This window comes from Acanthaster planci, linkage group LG20 (genome assembly GCF_054643075.1).
Source record: "Acanthaster planci isolate LZ-2023a linkage group LG20, COTS_SCS, whole genome shotgun sequence".
In the NCBI taxonomy this organism is placed as follows: Eukaryota; Metazoa; Echinodermata; class Asteroidea; order Valvatida; family Acanthasteridae; genus Acanthaster; species Acanthaster planci.
In genome coordinates this window covers 9,917,494-9,936,380 of record NC_141796.1, presented here as the reverse complement: position 1 = coordinate 9,936,380, position 18,887 = coordinate 9,917,494, and the positions used below count along the sequence as shown (strand labels likewise).

The 18,887-nt window shown below is 42.7% G+C and overlaps 2 protein-coding genes across 5 annotated transcripts in view; one reads left to right on the top strand and one right to left on the bottom strand.

The window, feature by feature from the left end:
• The window catches only part of LOC110975050 (bridge-like lipid transfer protein family member 3B), a 36,874-nt gene extending 29,289 nt beyond the window's left edge, over window positions 1-7,585 (top strand). For all 3 annotated transcript variants that reach the window (XM_087130390.1, XM_022227147.2, XM_087130389.1), the window contains 3 exons: window positions 65-193; window positions 1,188-1,296; window positions 2,023-7,585. In XM_087130390.1, the coding sequence (XP_086986516.1) occupies window positions 65-193; window positions 1,188-1,296; window positions 2,023-2,297 (513 nt within the window). In that variant the 3' untranslated portion in view covers window positions 2,298-7,585. The remainder of the gene's footprint in view (window positions 1-64; window positions 194-1,187; window positions 1,297-2,022) is intronic.
• Window positions 7,586-8,874: 1,289 nt separating this feature from the next.
• LOC110975105 (ras association domain-containing protein 8-like) lies at window positions 8,875-17,314 on the bottom strand. 2 transcript variants are annotated; one of them, XM_022227252.2, is made up of 4 exons: window positions 17,165-17,314; window positions 14,968-15,957; window positions 14,249-14,468; window positions 8,875-13,949 (listed from the first exon to the last, which is right to left on the bottom strand). In XM_022227252.2, the coding sequence occupies exons 2-4, from the start codon at window positions 15,904-15,906 to the stop codon at window positions 13,855-13,857; spliced, it is 1,254 nt and encodes a 417-aa protein (XP_022082944.2). In that variant the 5' UTR covers window positions 15,907-15,957; window positions 17,165-17,314; the 3' UTR covers window positions 8,875-13,854. The 2 variants fall into 2 exon arrangements, with proteins under 2 accessions (XP_022082944.2, XP_086986517.1); XM_087130391.1 differs by having other exon boundaries at window positions 14,968-15,899; window positions 17,165-17,302.
• Between the last annotated feature and the right edge of the window lie 1,573 nt (window positions 17,315-18,887).

The window sequence follows — 18,887 nt, the reverse complement described above, 5'->3', positions numbered from 1 at the left end:
AACTGGTATGGGCTATTCCAAATTACCAGGCTTTGCTCCACTCTAATGGATTTCGTTTTGACAGGTTTGTGGTCTGGCGACGACCTTCCGCATGTCCACCATGACTCACCTTGGCAGCTTCATGACAGACGAGATCATCAGCGACGCCATGCCCATGTCTATCCGGGTCTCCAACTCCGTGATTGAGCTCATGGTACGATTCGAGGCTTTCACCTGCCTGAACATCCCACACAAGTCAGGTTGCAAGTCGAGTCCTAAGCCATCCAAGTGGGCCGTGACAAAAGCATTCCTTTGTCATTCACAAAGTCACTTATGACTGGACTCGCAACAGGACTTGCGACTAGACACAAAAAGTATTCAATCGCAGCGTTAGCCAATCATCAACAATTTCTGCACAGTCTACGAATGGAATTGTAGATGAAACATAACGTTTCCAAGGACCCTCAAATTATGGAATGATCGGCCCCAACATATGTTATTGATTCTGAGACGCACAAGACCTTCAAACAAAATTATTACAACTACATACTGACTAAGAATTAGACGCCGACCCTCCCTGTAACCTCCTAGTCAAGATGATCCCTAGAGGATGTTTCAGGACCAGGCTGAAGTTACTGAGGAGAGATTTTCCAATTTAAACTACTTATGGATGAAATGCTAAAAGACAAGTGCTGTCCATTCCCCATTTTTTTATTGTTTGCAACTAACAGAACTGTTGTACAGACATGATTCCATTTGACGATGAAGATCGATCCAAGGAATATACATACACACTTGCATGTCACTAATATTCTTGAACGTAAAACGTGCATACATTGGACAGGATGTAACCGCTTGCCTTGGTGTAAGATTCGTTTAACACTTGTGCGCCGCATCGCCGCAGCAACAGCTTCAAATCAGCCAGCTTAATTTTCTAACAACACCTGCCCAAAATGAAGCGTGTTGGAAGTCATTCAGGAACAGCAGCATGCCCGCCTGCGAGGCCCCCCTGCAAGGCCCGCCCGAGGCCCGCCTGATCAGCGTGGCAGCATGCTGACTCTCATGCGCTGAGCACGCTCACACTCATGGGATCTGTTCTCAAATGGCTTTACTTTATCTGAAATACCGAACTGGCTCATTCGGGCTCCGGGACTAGTTTGTAAACTCACAGCCATTGATTATTCCATCCCCCCCTTTTTTGTTTGTAGGATGATACTCCGCCCATCTATCCTTCCCATCCCGGCCCTCAGCCTATGTGTCTAGGACTTTCTGGTCTCCATGTTCGCCGCACAGGAGACGGTATCTTCCGCATAGAAGGTAGCTATTCTTGTTTCTAACTGGACCCATACCAATCATGTTATCGTCACATTGCCTGCGCAATTACAACACATGAAGAAAGAATAGTGGCTTATCACACAACTAGAATTTGTCATAATTATTAAATGTTGGCTCCTTTCTCCTAAATTCTTTTACCCCTTCGCTCCGGGAGGCGGCAAGAGCCGCGGCTTTGTGTGAGGATTCGTGCATACCACACATACAGTCTATTCACCATGCAGCTGCTGGTTCAGTGGGGCCTGCTGATGGACAAAGCCCTCCATTCATGGCATACCATAGCCCAGCAGTCACGGTCAAAGGAATTACCGGCGCAAAGGGGTTAACAACATAATGTGACCTTCTACAAAGCAAGATTCCTGGTTTCAGATAGAAAACAGCTCTTGAGGCTAAAACAAGCACCAGTTTTCTCGCTTCAGATCTTTTGGTTTTACAACCCTTTCCGTGAAAGCAATTACGTTCAACAGTGGCCAGAACTGTAGTGCCATGGTAGTCGGAGAGAGCTAGTATTTTCTTTTTTTTTTTTTTTTAAACTACACCTATGTGTGAATGTTGAAAGGGGAAAATACATATTCATCAGACCCAAATTCTTACTGGAATGACAGGACTGATTTAGCTGACCTTAGTTCTCAATATACTGGCAGTAAGGCCCCTGCGAAAGGTGCAAAATCAAACCCTGAGAGTGAGTCTGTTCATTCTGTGTGTGTATAGGTACCAGCGAGGTACCCCAAGCCCCCTCCGTCCCTGTCCCCCAGGAGGACAAGACCCCCACGGCCTCCCCGGCCCAGTTGGAAGACGAGAATGCCCGCCTGGTGGGCCAGGTGCTCCAGATGAAGGCGGCCCTGGACGTCCTGGAGATCGAGCGGTCCTCCCTGCTGGCCACCCTGGAGCACCTCCAGGAGGAACTGTTGACGGTGGACCGGGAACGCGACGTGCTGCGTAACTCGGTGGTGGAGCTGTCTCGGCTGCTTAACCTCCAGAGATGAGCGCGGCTGACTCGGAGTCCAATTTCACAGAGCTGCTCAGCACGGGAAACTGTCGCTTAGGGAAAAGAGGTTACCAACCATATAGCCATACAAAGTATTAAATTGAGCCGGTTGCTGGCTCAGTTTTGCTAAGCACAAAAATCCGCTAGGCAATTTTCTTCCCCACATAGGACAAATGTGAGTGACAACCGTAGTTAACTATAGTTCGATCAACGTTGGCTGAATGATGGCTGGTTGGGATTGGCTAGATGACCATTTAGAAGCTGGCACTGGGGCATGGTAGCATCACCAGTTAACTGGTTATCAACAGCCAATTCAGCATATCAGTACAGAGGGAACCACTGATCCATGAAAATAATTGTCTGAGGCTACTCCGGCTAATCCGTGGAACTTATTTCCCGATTGTGAACCTGGTGCTCAAAACTACGTAGACGGGTGATTCCATGAGGTTGGGGCACGATTTGTGACGGTGTCCTTGTTACATGAGTAACTTTTACCACCTGTTGTGACCTGTAGAGTACATGTAGTAACACACACCTCTGTATTCAGCCTTGCAAGATGTATAACAATGCCAATTTGGAATCCACATGCAGGGAAATAACTGTTCTTCTTAGATTGTCACAGAGCCCCCGTAACAATTGATACCGTCAGAAATTGAGCCCCAACCCCATGGAATGACTCAATTGGAAGTTAATGCCTCCGTTTGTCATTGCCAGTGGGGCTTGCCATGTCAGTACAAATTAAACACCCTACGTATTAAGACTTCATTGTGCGAGGGCATTTCAATCCCAGGAACAGCTGTCCTAGCTTCATCAATATTGATGCTGACTGTGGTTAGACTAACACACACACAGTTTGTTATGGGCAATATATCAACCAGTTGTCTGTAGTTTTTATGAAATTCACTCTCACCAAGCGAATAAAATCATTTGCAACTGCTAAACATTTATACTCCGAACTCGGCAGCCAATTAAGCCTGTCGTCCCGTGTGTGAATTCTAACCTGACGCTGGTGCTATTTGGGTGTGTATTTCTTAACTGGGTACACTGTTTTTAACATGGAAACATTTGATATCCCAGTGAAACTCTTTTCTTTGTTCTACTTAGATCTTCGAATAATCAAACAGAAAATGCTTTTATTGGCTTTTGACAATAAAATGAAGTACTCAAAACCGACGTGTTAGGATGCAGACTTTGGAACCAAAATGGCCGTTCATTATGTGTGCAGCACAGCATAAAGCTATTGTGTGCTAACTGTCCACTTGCACTGATGCTTAAGTCCACCATTTTGGTTCCAACAATTGCAACACTCATGTCTCGTACAACTCTATAAACAGCTGTGAACTAATCCCAAGGAGATACCATAACTTTGATGGTGCTGCACTCACGTGCAATCTTGGACTTGACGTACGTGTGCATTTCTAAATCACACACCCTATTGGTCAGAGCAGCATGTTATCCACGCATAGACCACCTCGTGCCATTGTAATAATGGTTTCTAATTCTGGTTGTCGAATTACACGATAGAGTCCTCTGATTGTGGTACCCATAGAGCAAAGAACAGGGTGATGCATAGCATGCACGCTGAAACCATAGGACGCACCACGTGCACACACTGATTCTAGAGTCCTCTGACTGTGGTACCCATAGAGCAAAGAACAGGGTGATGCATAGCATGCACGCTGAAACCATAGGACACACCACGTGCACACACTGATTCTAGAGTCCTCTGACTGTGATTCCCATAGAGCAAAGAACAGGGTGATGCATAGCATGCACGCTGAAACCATAGGACACACCACGTGCACACACTGATTCTAGAGTCCTCTGACTGTGGTACCCATAGAGCAAAGAACAGGGTGATGCATAGCATACACGCTGAAACCATAGGACACACCACGTGCACACACTGATTCTAGAGTCCTCTGATTGTGGTACCCATAGAGCAAAGAACAGGGTGATGCATAGCATGCACGCTGAAACCATAGGACACACCACGTGCACACACTGATTCTAGAGTCCTCTGATTGTGGTACCCATAGCGCAAAGAACAGGGTGATGCATAGCATACACGCTGAAACCATAGGACGCACCACGTGCACACACTGATTCTAGAGTCCTCAGATTGTGGTACCCATAGACCAAAGAACAGGGTGATGCAAAGCATACACGCTGAAACCATAGGACGCACCACGCGCACACACTGATTCTAGAGTCCTCTGATTGTGGTACCCATAGAGGAAAGAACAGGGTGATGCAAAGCATACACACTGAAACCATAGGACACACCACGTGCAACGTGCACACACTGATTCTAGAGTCGCAAGACTGCGCTCAGCCATTTTGTAACATGTCTGTCAAGACTAGTAACATTTTTCCATTGAGGAAATGCCTATGCATATTAAGGCTCTTTACGAAAAATAGTCGTTAAACCAATTAGAAAATACGTACATTAAAGAAAACGGCAATGCAACTCATAACAAATGTACAGTGTACATAAAAATAATACAAGTCTTGTAAATAATGAACTTTTTTTTTATCTCAATCACATTTTGTTTTCAGGGAGTTTCCTGTCATTGCTTTTATTTTTTGGTTCTTTTCTTGGAGCAACTAGATATGGCTTTTTGTTTTACTAACAAACAGAAGCTAGCTTGTAGTGATGATCAGTTGGGCCATGTGTAGCAGTTGGGCCTTGTTTAGCAGTAGGGCAAGGTGTAGCAGTTGGGACTATACCCCCTCCCCCCATGATCCAAGCTTCAGTTTGTAGTAAGTGCTCAGTCTGAGTGCACTTATTCTACACAAGTTTTAGGTCACCGGGAATGTTGTATGTACCAACAAAATCCCAAGCACTAAGAACAGACTACAGGTGCAATTAATTTTGAAAAAGATGGAAAGCTTGTACAATGTACTCTAAAACCAATCAAAATTTATATATTCCTTTAGCTATTGGCAAGTATCATTTGCTGCTTGTTAAATTTAAGAAGTGCAATTTTTTTGTTGATAGTATAAAGATCGTTAAATGTTAGGAAGAGATGTGCAAGTTTGTGTAAACGGTCCAGTCCAGTTTAGAGCCGTTGTTGGATAGCCTGTGGTAGTTATATGTACTCATTTGCAAGCATGGGTTCTCCAGTTACTGTTTGAGAGGACACTAATTGAAATGACCTCATAAAGCCTGCCAATAATTGTTTGACAACTGCCATAGTCCTGCAAAATGGTCGTTTGCAGGTCACAAAAGTAGGAGGTAAATATCCACGTATGAAGGTCTCAATTTTTAGTCTTAGACACCGTTTTGTAAGCATGTAGGATGTTGATTCTGTGCTGTCTGTGAAATCTACCAAGCCAGCAATAATTTTTTTATGCCTCTTTTATAACAAGTATTGAAGTAACTGTGTGTAGCATGGAGGGGACAAATGCTGGGAATCCACAGGCACGACAGGAAGATTTCACGATTTGGAGAAGAGGATGACGAGAGGCTCCTGAAATCATATTTCACAAACTCAAGAATAGAAAAATTGCCAAACTAGGTCAAACAACTTCTGAGTCATGACAGTTGATGGTGATGTCAAGGGGAGGGGCATAGGTAGATTCAGAACCATTTTTTTTTGGGGGGGGACCAAAACGTGGACGTTTTTTCATAATTTTTTCCACTGTTGTAGTCAAGACCACTTAAGACCTTCAGAAGACCAACAGAAGACCTCCAGTCTGAATTCTAGTCTCAAGCAACAAAAGCAAAGTCTGGTCTTGTGTCTGGCCTTGTGTCTGGTCCTGTGTCTGGTCTTGTGTCAGGTCTTGTGTCTGGTCTTGTGTCAGGTCTTGTGTCTGGTCTTGTGTCTGGTCCTGTGTCTGGTCTTGTGTCTGGTCCTGTGTTTGATCTTGTGTCTGGTCTTGTGTCTGGTCCTGTGTCTGGTCTTGTGTCTGGTCTTGTGTCAGGTCTTGTGTCTGGTCTTGTGTCTGGTCCTGTGTCTGGTCTTGTGTCTGGTCTTGTGTCTGGTCTTGTGTCTGGTCTTGTGTCTGGTCTTGTGTCTGGTCTTTTGTCTGGTCCTGTGTTTGGTCTTGTGTCTGGTCTTGTGTCTGGTCTTGTGTCTGGTCCTGTGTTTGATCTTGTGTCTGGTCCTGTGTTTGATCTTGTGTCTGGTCTTGTGTCTGGTCCTGTGTCTGGTCTTGTGTCAGGTCTTGTGTCTGGTCTTGTGTCTGGTCCTGTGTCTGGTCTTGTGTCTGGTCCTGTGTCTGGTCTTGTGTCTGGTCTTGTGATGGTCTCGACTGCAACACTGATCTTTACTGCTCTATCTGGGGGGTGAGGCTACTTTTATGGAGCTGTTTTACACACTTTGGGAAGAAAGAGAAATGAATACAGCAAAAAATGAATCACCTTTCATTTTGTAAATTTTTTTGGGGGGTATTTAGGGGGACATGGCCCTGTTGCCCCTCCCCCTGCCATTTGCCCATTGGAAGGAGTGGCAATGTGGAACTCCTGACGATAAAAATGACAAGCCCGCATCCCTCCTCGTCCATTTTTGAAAGCAACTCCCTCAGATTTGCAATGTGTTGATGGCTAGAATAAATCTTTTGTTTCTTAGTTTTCAATTCAAAAACTTTTAATATTCCATGAAAATTGTACTATCATTTAAATCTCCAAAGGGGGCTGACTGACTAGAGGTCATAGTTCAAAGATCATTGTCTTCATTTGAGGGCAGGAGGACAAATAGCCCTATCATTCAGTGTATTTAGAGGACACAGAACAATGGTCTGGTTTTGAGAATTTGTTTTAAGGTCATCCATTACTTTCTTGTACAAATTTTTATTTTAGTTTACACTTTACATAGATCACTTTCTGAATTTTATTTTTTAATTTCTTCTATTTTATGCTTCATTTTTTGCTTTTGTTTGTCACTTTCCAATCTGCTGCCTACATGAACAGGTTTAATGTGCTGTCATTAAACATTACTTCTGTCGACAGCAAATGGAAGAGTACAGTTTAATTGATGGTGAAAATTATCATTTAGACATTAATTTCAGAATCTTAGTATTTGATAAATATGTATTTCAAAATGAAGGCATATAATTTCCTGTAAAATGTAGTAGCCCTCAAAAGGTACATTTTATATAGTAAGCTTTATAACAAGCTTTGGACAATGAAAAGTACATTTGTTAAACTTGTCACAGATTATACTAGGTGCGCTGGATTGTTAGGTGGATTGTTAAAGTGTGTGACCTATTGGCTACCAACTCGAGTTTCAAAAAAAAAATATTGGACTAGAGTATTAAGTATTAAAATATTTATGGAAATAATCACGCGTATGATTTTGCCTGGTTATTCTTTGCAAAATAAATTAGTTTCGCAGAGCCTTCCCTTTGGGAGGGGGTGTCCTGAACTTTATAGAAAGAAGATTTTGCCTTGATGTTTTAACTGATTTAAAGTAAAATCTATGTTTTTTCCAATGTGCAGTTGAAAATGCGAGGCTGACAGGAACCCCTTGCCCTTTTGGGGAGGGTTGAATGAAATGCCACACTGTGGAAAGTTTGCTTCAAATGACATTTTCTTTTGGGGAATTTGGTGTCAGAGTTTCGGCTGAAATTTTATAAAAGTGCCAAGGCTAACCCCTTGCAGTTTTTTTTGGGGGGGGTTGACCTTTTTCAAACATCACGATTGGCAGTTTGCTTCAAAGGACATTTTTTTTTGGAATTTGGGTGTCAGAGTTTCGGCTGAAATTTTATAAAAGTGCCAAGGCTAACCCCTTGCAGTTTTTTTTTGGGGGGTGACCTTTTTCAAACATCACATGATTGGCAGTTTGCTTCAAATGACTTTTTTTTAATGATGTGGAGTAGAGAAGCTTGTGGCTGAAAGTGAATTAAAATGCAAGGCTAACTCTCTGCTTTGGGGGATGAGGTGTCATAACTTTAACGCTACGCTAATGTTGCTTCAAAGGACGATTTTCGAAGGAAAATCAAATTTGGCCAGAATTTCAAATGCAAGGTAAGTACCTTGCTGGAGGTTTTTTTGAGGGGGGGGGGCTGAATTTTACATTTTCAGTTCAATCAGTTTGAGTAATTGGGAGGGAAATTGAAGTTTTGGCTGAAATTTTGTTAAAGATTAATATTAAATTTCGGTTTGAGCAAATTTTTTTTTTCAAATTATTGACCTTAAAATGTGATTTCATTTTTTGAGCTGTACAAATCTTTCGAAAGATGGGACAAGAATGTCCCTGGACGTATTTTGGATGATGTTAAATTTTGACCAAAATTTAATCAAAATGGAGCCTTAAAAAAAAATTAAGCCTCAAATTTAATTAATTTAATTAATGAATGAAATTAATTTTTAATTAATAAAAATGACAAGAGGTTAGCCTTGCAGTTTAGTTTTGACTTTGTCCAGTTTGGTTTTCTGTGGTTTCGGTTTACAAACGGCAAATTAACCAATTAAAAATTCCACAATGGAGACTCTTGGTCTCTGTCCATTCCAGGCATTCACCATTAAAAGTCAGGCCTTAAACAAAGGTTGCTTTTTTTCACAGAAAACGGCAAAATAGTCAAAACCTCAAATTTTCTCTGGAAAATCAAACACTTGACTGAACACAATCTTAGAATTCCGAGCACACTTTATTTTCAATTCTATCTTTACTCTGGTCTTATACAAAAATGCATACTAAAAAGTGCAAGATAGCCTGAATTCCACACAATTCATCACTGGATTTTCCAAAAGCAGTCATTCATCATGGAATTGTCCCTATTGGCAGGTTCCAGGCATTTTGAAGACAAGAAGTGCAATGAACTGTTCTTGGATTTGGCACTTGAAAAGGCGGCCATTTACTCTCTCCTGTCACTGTCGTTTGGTACATGTACAGTCCTTGCAGCTCTCAGGAGTGGGCAAACCAGGAAATAGCAGATGTACTTTTATGGGTTTTTTTTTAATCAGTGCTACCCAGCCAAGGTTCAATCTAGAGGGATGCCATTAAGGCTCTTATCCAGAGCCTAATAAACAAGACCAGAGAAGTCTAAATGTGTCCCTTTAAGGCCTGAGGTCACCCCTACATCTGAAATGAAAAACCTGACAGAAAGTGTGTGGGTATACGGATGTGCTTATAATGAACATGCACACCTCAGGAAACCCCTCTCCGCAGAGGTACATGTACTGTGTGATTCTTAGTCACAGCCAGATGATTCAGCCACGGCTACAACATCTGTGCAACAACAGTACCAGTAATCATTGCCGTTTGGAACACACGTACAATATGACTTGGGCTGGTTCAAACATACACAACAGCAAGTACGTGCCACCGATTTTCATCAGAATGAGCACAGAAATTTAATGTTTTCCCGTGGTGCACAATGGCAATGTGGCATGAGCATCAAAGTGTCTGCTCCATCTCTGTCATCATCGTGCTTGTACATATAGTTCAGAAGGTCAGAAATTCGTTACATTTTGAATGCACATTTCACTTTAAAGACACCATAAAAAAAACGGCAAATAAACGCAACTTTCTGCCTATGTATTACTGACTAACTAGACATTAGGTGTCTGTGAGAGCAAAAACGATTGCTTTGATTGATTTCTGCATTAGATCCTTTGTATATTGCACTACGGCACTGTTCACATGAACCAACTACCGTAATTACTCGCGATCACACGGAACCACATGTGGGTGGCACTGTAGTTTCCTAGGGAACTGATGAGGTTTTAGGAATTTTGATGGGCCCAATGAGGACATTAGGAAAGGGAACCATGTATTGAGTACCTCCAAGCTCCTGCATGAATGCGTCACTAGTAGCTACTGAGCTGCACAGTAATGTTGCCCAAAATATAAAGATTTTCTTTCAAGCCGCTGCTAGAGATGGCCAACAAATGATGTAACGAAGACTGCTCTACTATCACCTGCTGCTGGTATGGGCAGATAAAGTTTACAGAAATGTACATGTATGTCGCCCTCGGTTGGTGTCGGGTTTGGCCTCCAGATGCGCACATGCCCCATTACCTTTGTAAGAGGGACCTTTTGTTTAGTACAAGTATCTACCAGTCATGAGGTAATGTCTATTATTGGTGTTTGTTAAACACTGTAGTTTACTCTTTTGCTTTTGTAGTGATGGCCAGTCATAGGCAAAGGGACGATGACCGTGACAGAGAGAGAGGGGGGTTTACGGCCACGATAAATAACAACGGCATCAACACGCCTGCATCTTGTTTCTAAACACGGTAATCAGTTCAGATTTTGAAGTCCATTCAAGACCACAATGAGAACTGGCTTGCATAAAAGTTGAACAAACACAGAAACCACTGAGACCGAGATTGGAATCTCCAAACATCCGGTCAAAAGTTCAAATCTACCAGTCTCGGTTCTGTCCTGTGCAAATTCATTAATATAGCTTGACATATGTGCTTAAAATCCTGCAACCTCAAAAACCTGATTTTTAAAGCAAGAATCAACCAATCAAATGTAAATTAACTATACATGTACCAAATTTTCCAAGTGGTAATGCATCCAGTCACTTAAAGCAACAAATTCAATATACATGTACATGTACGTATATTTAATGTTAGGTTCTGAGAACTGGCCAAATCCCTCTCCAAATGACATCCCCAACACAAACTTCCAAGAAGACCAACTCAACTACTGTACATTTACACGTAGGCTCTGGGCAGTTCAAAGTAATGACACAATAAGATTTCGCATGAACACAAAAGCATTACTGTTGAGTACTTGTACATGAGAGTAGGCATTCACCGTGTTCAGGGGACAAGTTCTTTGGTTAGGGAACTTTCAACCGAGTTGTGGAGGAGACATTTCCGAGTCCCCACAACGTTTCCGTCCCCACAAAATAGGTGAGATGTTGAGTGTGTGTCCCCACAACTACAGTGCAGGAGATCCTGAACCAGCAGGGAAATTAGACGTTTAGCCGGAAAGAAATCCTTTGTAAAACTTCCTTTATATGGGATAAACCTTAGTTCATTTCTGTGCGTGTGGTCAAAACAAAAGGCCCACCCCAAATTGGAACTGATGACACATTCTGAGGTAGAACTGTTGGACGATGACCTGTTTCCGGTAACTAAACCGCACTATGTATGTACACAGAAAAGACAAACACACATATCTTTCTGGATGATGAAACTGGCTTATTTCAGTGAAGCAGTAACCCTAACCCTAAGAGCCTAGGGGGTGAGGGTTAAACTCAGCTATATGTACCGGTAAAATACTGTGCAAACTTAGCAGCAAACTTGAAATTAGTGTCTGGTCTGGTGATTAATGCCTTTGGATTTCAACTACATCTCTGTGCAATCCTATCCCTGTATTTTGTCGTACTTAACATTGTGACTACTACCAAAAACACCTGTGTAACGATACCCCTCATATCCCCATACATGTACTCAAATGTTTACATAACTAAAGCTTTTGATGACACAAAAGACGGAATTCACCATTACAAAAACTAGCACACACGAAATACATCAGCATCTTCAAAACACACCCTGTTCCTGTTTTCATTTCCTACGCCTCAGGCCTAGAACCTCAAACTGTGGAAGCGTCCGTAAGAGTTTTCTAGAAAAAATAATAACATTTCTGATAACAAAAGAGTGCCACTTCATGCATTGTAGTTCTCATAAAGCTACATAGGTAAGGTGTTCTATATCTGCCATCTTGCATCTTGCAACACTGCAAACAGTGACAGAGTTAGCTCATACTCCAGAGGAAACAGTGCAGCGATGGCGCGGCAACAGAAGAAGTGCGCACACCAGCAATGTACACAAATTTGAGAAAGTGTATTGATTTTTTTTAAATTAAGAGATTAAATGTAATGCACGATGTGAAACTTAAAATATCACCCGAGATTCGACATGCAATGTAAGCTTTGTAATGCCAGGCGGCATATATGGAGCACCATAGTGAGGTGACTGCAGATTACATTTTGCACTCCTACATTTCTCATTTCAAAATTCATTTTTAACAAAAAAAAAACAACTCATATTTCTCTATTTAAACAATGTACGGGGGGGGGATGTTGTCAATAGAGCAGGGGTAAGCAGGGACCATGCCCCCTCCCCGAACAAATTAAAATATGACAGGTAAAGGTGATTTGGGGGAAATATTTCATTTCATTCTCAAGTAAATGCAAAGCCCCAAATTATCCCTACACCTCAGAAATAAATTCCTTAATTTCCCCTCCCCCCCGAAAAGTTTTTGACCTCCCAAAAATTTGATTCTTAATCTGCCCTTGAATATGAGCATTTCAACTTATATGCTATTCATTTCTCATCTTCACGAATCAGGTTCATTTTTGCTCTAACCCCTTGAGGACGGGAATTTCTTGCCGAAAGCCGACTCCAAGAATTCCAGCCTCGCTTGGCCATGAAGGCCACCTGCCAAACTGCAAATTCTCGGTTTGTGGCCCTGCCTGCTCTGCACGCTTTGAATTACACGGTGAAAAGGCTGATTGTTCGGTGGCGTGCGGCTCTACTCATGCTTCCACATTCCTGTTGCCTCTTTTCAAAGTGGGGACTATTGTGAAGCTGGTGATTATGATGCAAATTCAGTCTTTTCATTTCTGGGCTACACACAAAGACCAATTACCATATACACAAGAGCCAGGGTCTGCCTTCTTTCACCGTGTTCGCTCGAGCGTGGGCCGAGAATAGTAGCTAAAAAGCGGGCTGAGGATCTCAATTTTTATGGCGTGTCTAGCCGCCTCCTTTTTCTCACATTAATACTATCTTGCATACAAAGTTAGCACTGTTTTGTTAAATTTCCGCACATTTAGTGACAAAAGAATATATGGGAACCAAAACAAAGACACTATACACAATATACATTTTTGTTTTACAATGTACGAATAAACACATTCATGGCAAGGTTCTGTGCTGAATATAGTCAAATAACACACCCATCTGCATCAACTACACGGTGAAAAATATGCTAGAAACACTTGTTACTAGTACTTTGTTCCATCAAGTCCCTTTTTCTGAAAAACAAAATCAATATATTTTCATGAATCAAGGTACAATACAAATACAAATACTGCCCTACTGTGTAACAAAATCGCCCATAATGGTTAAATAATGTAATACGTAAATGTGGTTTTCAAATCCAGAAAAACACATTTTTTTTAAAAAGGAGACATGTTTTAGTCACTGAACTATATGCTAGAAGTTCTCCATATCACTTTGTATAATGTACGTGTACTTGGTTTTACATGATGTAAGTGCATACTGAAAAACAGCACAGTATGTAAGTACAAAGACCGTTAGGATATCTGAATACCTTCGGATGAACATAGATATTGTATTCATTCTTCTTTATGGGCCGTAAAACTGAGCTCCTGAACTTGCTCACTTAAAGCATATACATCTGGGTCAATGTTGTCAGAAGAAAGGATTTGTATCATTCATTCCGAGTAGAAAAACATGTCTCACTGAGGAGAACGCCAACAAACTCTTCCAGGGGTTAGAGAAAAGAGAATTGTCGAGAGTGGTCCAAGAACCAATTCTACACTCAATACCTATTGGAGTGGAAGGACACGCCTAGTAATAGCACCTTGGTTGAAATCATTTCCGTAGAGCTGGGCGGAGGGAATCACACAAATATGCCTTCGGGGTTCTCCCCTGAGGGTTCTGCGACGGCGAGATGGCGCGAGCTGACGAGACGGTGGAATGGAAACGTGGCGTACACTGCGAGATGACAGAAAAAAAAAAAGAAGAAAATAGGCAAGTCGGCAACACTAGCAATACCTGCGGAGGTTTGGGAAAAATCAGCGCTCTGCCTTCGATTTTGCCTTCAACTTTCACCTGCACAATTTTAGCCCACAAATTGGCACACTCTTTGCCCTGGGACCTTCACGGGGCTTCAAGAAATAATGGTAATACTTGCTGCCCTCAATCTTTCCAAGCTCAGAGAAATTTCCAGCGAAGTTAATGGTGGACCTTGACCGATCATGAGACAGGATACCCTCAGAGTGTCGGGCTCTTACTTTCTACGGGTGTGCTCTCGGCTCGTTGGCGGGAGAGGCTGACCATGCTCTGCATTTTGTGACCAGCCGACTCGGACAACAAGGACCCCTCCTGCGATGACGCCACCGTGGCACGGTTGAGCCCTTTCATGTTCTCCATGGCCAGATCTTCCGCCAGTCTGCTCTCCTCCGCCCTCTTGGTCCCCAGGCTTTGGCTCAGCCTCGCCAACTCTGACTCAATCTGGGGATGATAGTGAGCGAGCGAATGAGAATACACGGCCGTCACAATTGACTCAAGTACAGGATTCTAGCTGACACTGTCACCAAATGGTTAATGTTCGTAAACACTGGCTGTCTCCTGAGATATTGGCAAAAAACAATTACACGTATTGAATCAGCACTGCATTGAAAACGTGCCAACAGAAACGTGGCCTTTGGCTGTTGTTTGAAATTTTGCCAACAGGAACCTTGCATGCATAAATGTGTTGAACATCTCACATCTTAGGTGTGCCTAGTCACAGATTACGAAACTTACCCATCCAATATCAGAGGGAATGGGAATTTTTGTTTCGCTTGCATGAAGGGCAAAATACATTCTGCATAAAGTGACATCTGCACGTGCTTTTATTAAATTTGAAACTCTACTTACACAACATTGAGAATCCCAGGTTTACAGCTTAAACACGTTAAAACTGATGGCTTCGTTTATATAGGTTACACACTTAAATCGGGCAGATTACCTCCTCTGTGTTTTTTCTGAAGTCTTCGTACTCCTGTTCTAGAAGTGAAATCTCTTCTTGTAATTCAGTCAGCCTCGACTGGGCAGTCTGATCCTCCTCCTGTCGTAACCTCTCTCGCTGCTTCTGGATTTGTAGCTCTAAGTTGGCAATCTCCCGTTGCCGTAGCGATAGCTCTTTGTCGCAGAGCTGGAGCCTGCCTCTGAGTTTGCTGATCTTTTTGGTGAGCGCCGACTGCAGCTGGGCCTCAATCTCTAGCTCACTCTCCCAGAACTCCAGCTCACGGAGTTCGGCTTTGTTCCGTTTGGATCGAAGCTCCATCTCCTCGATACCAGAATCCGAGTCGTCGCGGTGGCTGTTGGCCATCGGCAGCAGTTCAAACTCAACCATTGTCTGGATGGTGTTCTCGATGTCGGTCAGGTCTTGCAACTGGTGGGCGAGTCGTTCCTGCTGTATAGAAACCAGCTCGGTTAGCTCTCGCTGCCTGGCAATGTCCCTCGCAGTGACTTCTTGCGGATGGCCACTCGGGTGTGGTGCACCGGCACCGCGGTACCCACTAAAAGTCTGCGACCGTCTCACATTCACGTGTCTCTGCTGCGGGAACTCACCTATGGATTCCGTCGGACTATCAGTTTGCTTAAACCTCTCGCTGATTTCCTTGGTGGCAGAAGGCGGCCGACTGTTGCCCGGAGTAGACCCCGTCTTTCGCAGCAGAAAATAAGCCTGTCTGGAGTTTGGGCCCCACTTGGCCATCACCCGCAGGGGGTGCTCGTTGGGTCGGAGGGACCGTTCTGAATCTTGACATTTCTCCACCAAGTTGAAGCGCCCAACCTGGCCCGTGGCTTGGGCCAGTGCAAGGACGATGTCTTGGCACCTAGTGGCTTCGCTGACACCGCAGACCACGCGCTGCACACCGTCAATATTTACTTTCAATTCTACCATGATACACAACACAAGATGAGGCCTACCCTCATCAGCACAGCCTCACCAATTCTAGAATCACCAAAAAATTACATGTACATGGAAATATCATTCATCAGTCAAATAAAGGGAATAAGTTTTCTTCCAACTTTAGACATTTTAGTTATTTTTACACGTAAAGTCAGGTTTTGGGGGCACTACATTTCATCTGAACCCAGATTTATCCCCAGCCATTCGTATGAATATTAAAGTTCAATTAAAACACCCAACACACTAAAACTTTTACGTTTAAATGTTAAAAAAATTTCAACCTCTGACAAGTCTAAACTTGTAACAGGAAACATGCTCAAAAGAAATGTGTCAATTCAAAATTCACAGGATATGATCATCTTTACCATGTTTACTCAAATTACTGACTTCAGGTGGGCTGGCAATGGCTGGGCTATAAGGTCTTATTACCCCTGAGCTCCTGTATTTAATTTAGAGTGAGGGGGAAGAGTTCCATATACGGACGCCAGTAAGTATTCCCTTCAGTGGCCTATTAGCCATCAGAAAGCAAAAACATGTCCAGGACAGAGAAAGAGTTCCATATACGGATGCCACTTGACACCCTGTGCACAAGCCCTACGAGACTGGTCTGAAGAATTGTGTTTTCTCAGTCAACAACTTGGTATTTTCCCTCCTAAATTGAACTTTTCTGGACATGTTTTTGCTTTCTGACATGTCTGATGGCTATTATAAGTCACTGTACGGAAGAATTACTCTTCCCCAGGGCAGGAACTTCATTGTTGAAAGAGCAAGGCAATTTCTCATTTGCAAAGGGCACTTGTATTAGAAAATCAACTTGTCTATGGGGAAGTTTCAATGGGCATTGAGGTAAAGACCAGGGGCATCTAAATGTATAGGCGATGCCTCCGTGAAGTTCCTGCCCGGCATGTCCAGAAAAGTTCAATTTAGAAGGGAAAAATTCAAATCGTTCACAAGCGCGCTAGGCCTCGACTTACTTAGAAAACACTTAGGCCTAGAATTTTTCAGATCAGTCTCATAGGGTTTGCGCACAGGGTGTCAAGCGGCATCTGCATTTGGAACAGTTTCCCAGCGGGGGGCCGCACTTCAAGGGTAATTGTCGATGTCGCGGGTAAATTTCGCAACTTAATTTTGTCCGAATACTGGGCACCCTAATCCCTTTCGACAAAATTCCCCAAAATTTCGGGATAATGTCCACAAATACGATGGTACCAAGGCAATAACGATCACACGATAAAAACCTGTTACTTACAAACATTTTCTCCCTGTAGAAGAACGAACAAATTGTTGCAGGAGGGCCCCTGTGCAACTTAACTTAAGTTCGTCGGGTGTCATATTTCCTTGCTTCCGCAATCATCTGTCTACGATGTGCGCCCACGTACGTACGAAGCACCCATAATTATACGTAATTGTTGTGGTTAACTTTATCGATACCAGCTGATTTCGAATAAAACTCAGGATCGATTTTAGTGCTGGACGGACTGCAGATTTATTCCTAGAGGGCGACCTATATTTTACAAAGCTCCAAATTTCCTATTTAAGCGGAGCACAGCTGTAGTGGAGTGGGTGGGGAGAGATTTGAGCACAAGGGCATAAAAAGTGTCGAAAAGATTTTAAGGTTTTCTGATTTAAGGGACTCTAGTGTAAATGGACTCCTTGAATGTTTAATGCGCGTAACCAGAGTCCACTACAAAGAAGCATCTTCATTTTACAGGAGTTTGTCACGGTAGAACACCGAACTTGAAGTGACTATACGGTGTACCCAGACAAGCCTAATTATCGTCCTTTCGTTCATACTATAGTAGAAACACCTTTCCGGATGGCTCTAGAATACTAAATGCCATGGCCATTTTTCATGTTTTCAGAATAAACGAACTGATCTGGCCAGCAGCAACACAGTGTGTTTGCAAGGCACTCAAGCGTTCACGCCAGCGACATTATCGGAGACATCTCCAATCGGATACATAATGGCCTTTTTTGTTTTACATTGTGTGTCAAGTGCTCAGCTCTTGAGTCCGCTACGAGATGGGTTAAAGTCGGTTGTCACGGTAACCCCGTTCAGGGGCGGATCCAGGAATATTTCCAGGGAGTTAAATGTATAGCTGCGATGAAATTTTATTGTACATAATTTTTCAGGCTGCATCTCTGTACTCTTCCACGTTGTATCACTGAAAAGTGAATGTTTTTAAACAATTAAAAGTATCCATGGAACTGAGGGCGCTTTTGCTGTGACATCATCTAGGGGCCGGGAGACATGGTGCAGTGCATAGGTGTTTCTGTTCAAATTGTGAACCCAGAATTTACCTGCTGAAAACATTTCTGAGAGAGGGATTGACATTTTCTTGTTGCTGTGCACATGAACAGCAAAGAACAGAAAGCTAAGCCTAGGAAAATCTACACAAGTGTAGGACTTTTGTGTACAAACCAATGTAACATTGAGGCTTCTTCCTGAGAGACATCACAGTTTTGCTCATAAATATGGAAATCTCATTAGCATAAAAGATAAAAAAGTTTTTAAAATATCCTTTGAAATAATGAAACAGAAGTTGAAAATAAAGTTAACCGTGGCAGAAAGGTGCATTTTAGAGGTTTGTAGTCACAAAAATCTATTGCAATGCAGCCACCCTTTAATGCCGGAGATTTGATGTCTCATTTTTGTGGACAAGCGGAAACGATGACGAAACATTGTAAATGACTTACATTGTTCACCGTAGTATTCGTGAACTTACTTTATATTTTGTTTTTGTTTTTTATTATTTTCCCCTTTTTGGTTTTGTTTTGTTTTTGAGTTTTTGTCTTTGAGAGCGCTGGGGGGATTCGACCCCGGATCCGCGACTGCCGTTACTCAGTGCTTATTGTCATAACATCAGAAAGCGGAGGGTCATCTGCTTTTCTCAAGTTGGATCAATTAAGTTGTTTATCACATACAAGTCGCAGAAAATTTGCTTGATTGGAACGGAACATTAGCTAGTTAC

Excerpts from the sequence above, each read along its gene's own strand:
- LOC110975105 (XM_022227252.2), bottom strand. The coding sequence starts at position 15,906 with ATGGTAGAATTGAAAGTAAATATTGACGGTGTGCAGCGCGTGGTCTGC. Across the intron at positions 14,469-14,967 it reads TCAGAAAAAACACAGAGGAG|ATTGAGTCAGAGTTGGCGAG; the intron begins GTAATCTGCCCG and ends TATCATCCCCAG. Across the intron at positions 13,950-14,248 it reads CGAGAGCACACCCGTAGAAA|TGTACGCCACGTTTCCATTC; the intron begins GTAAGAGCCCGA and ends GTCATCTCGCAG.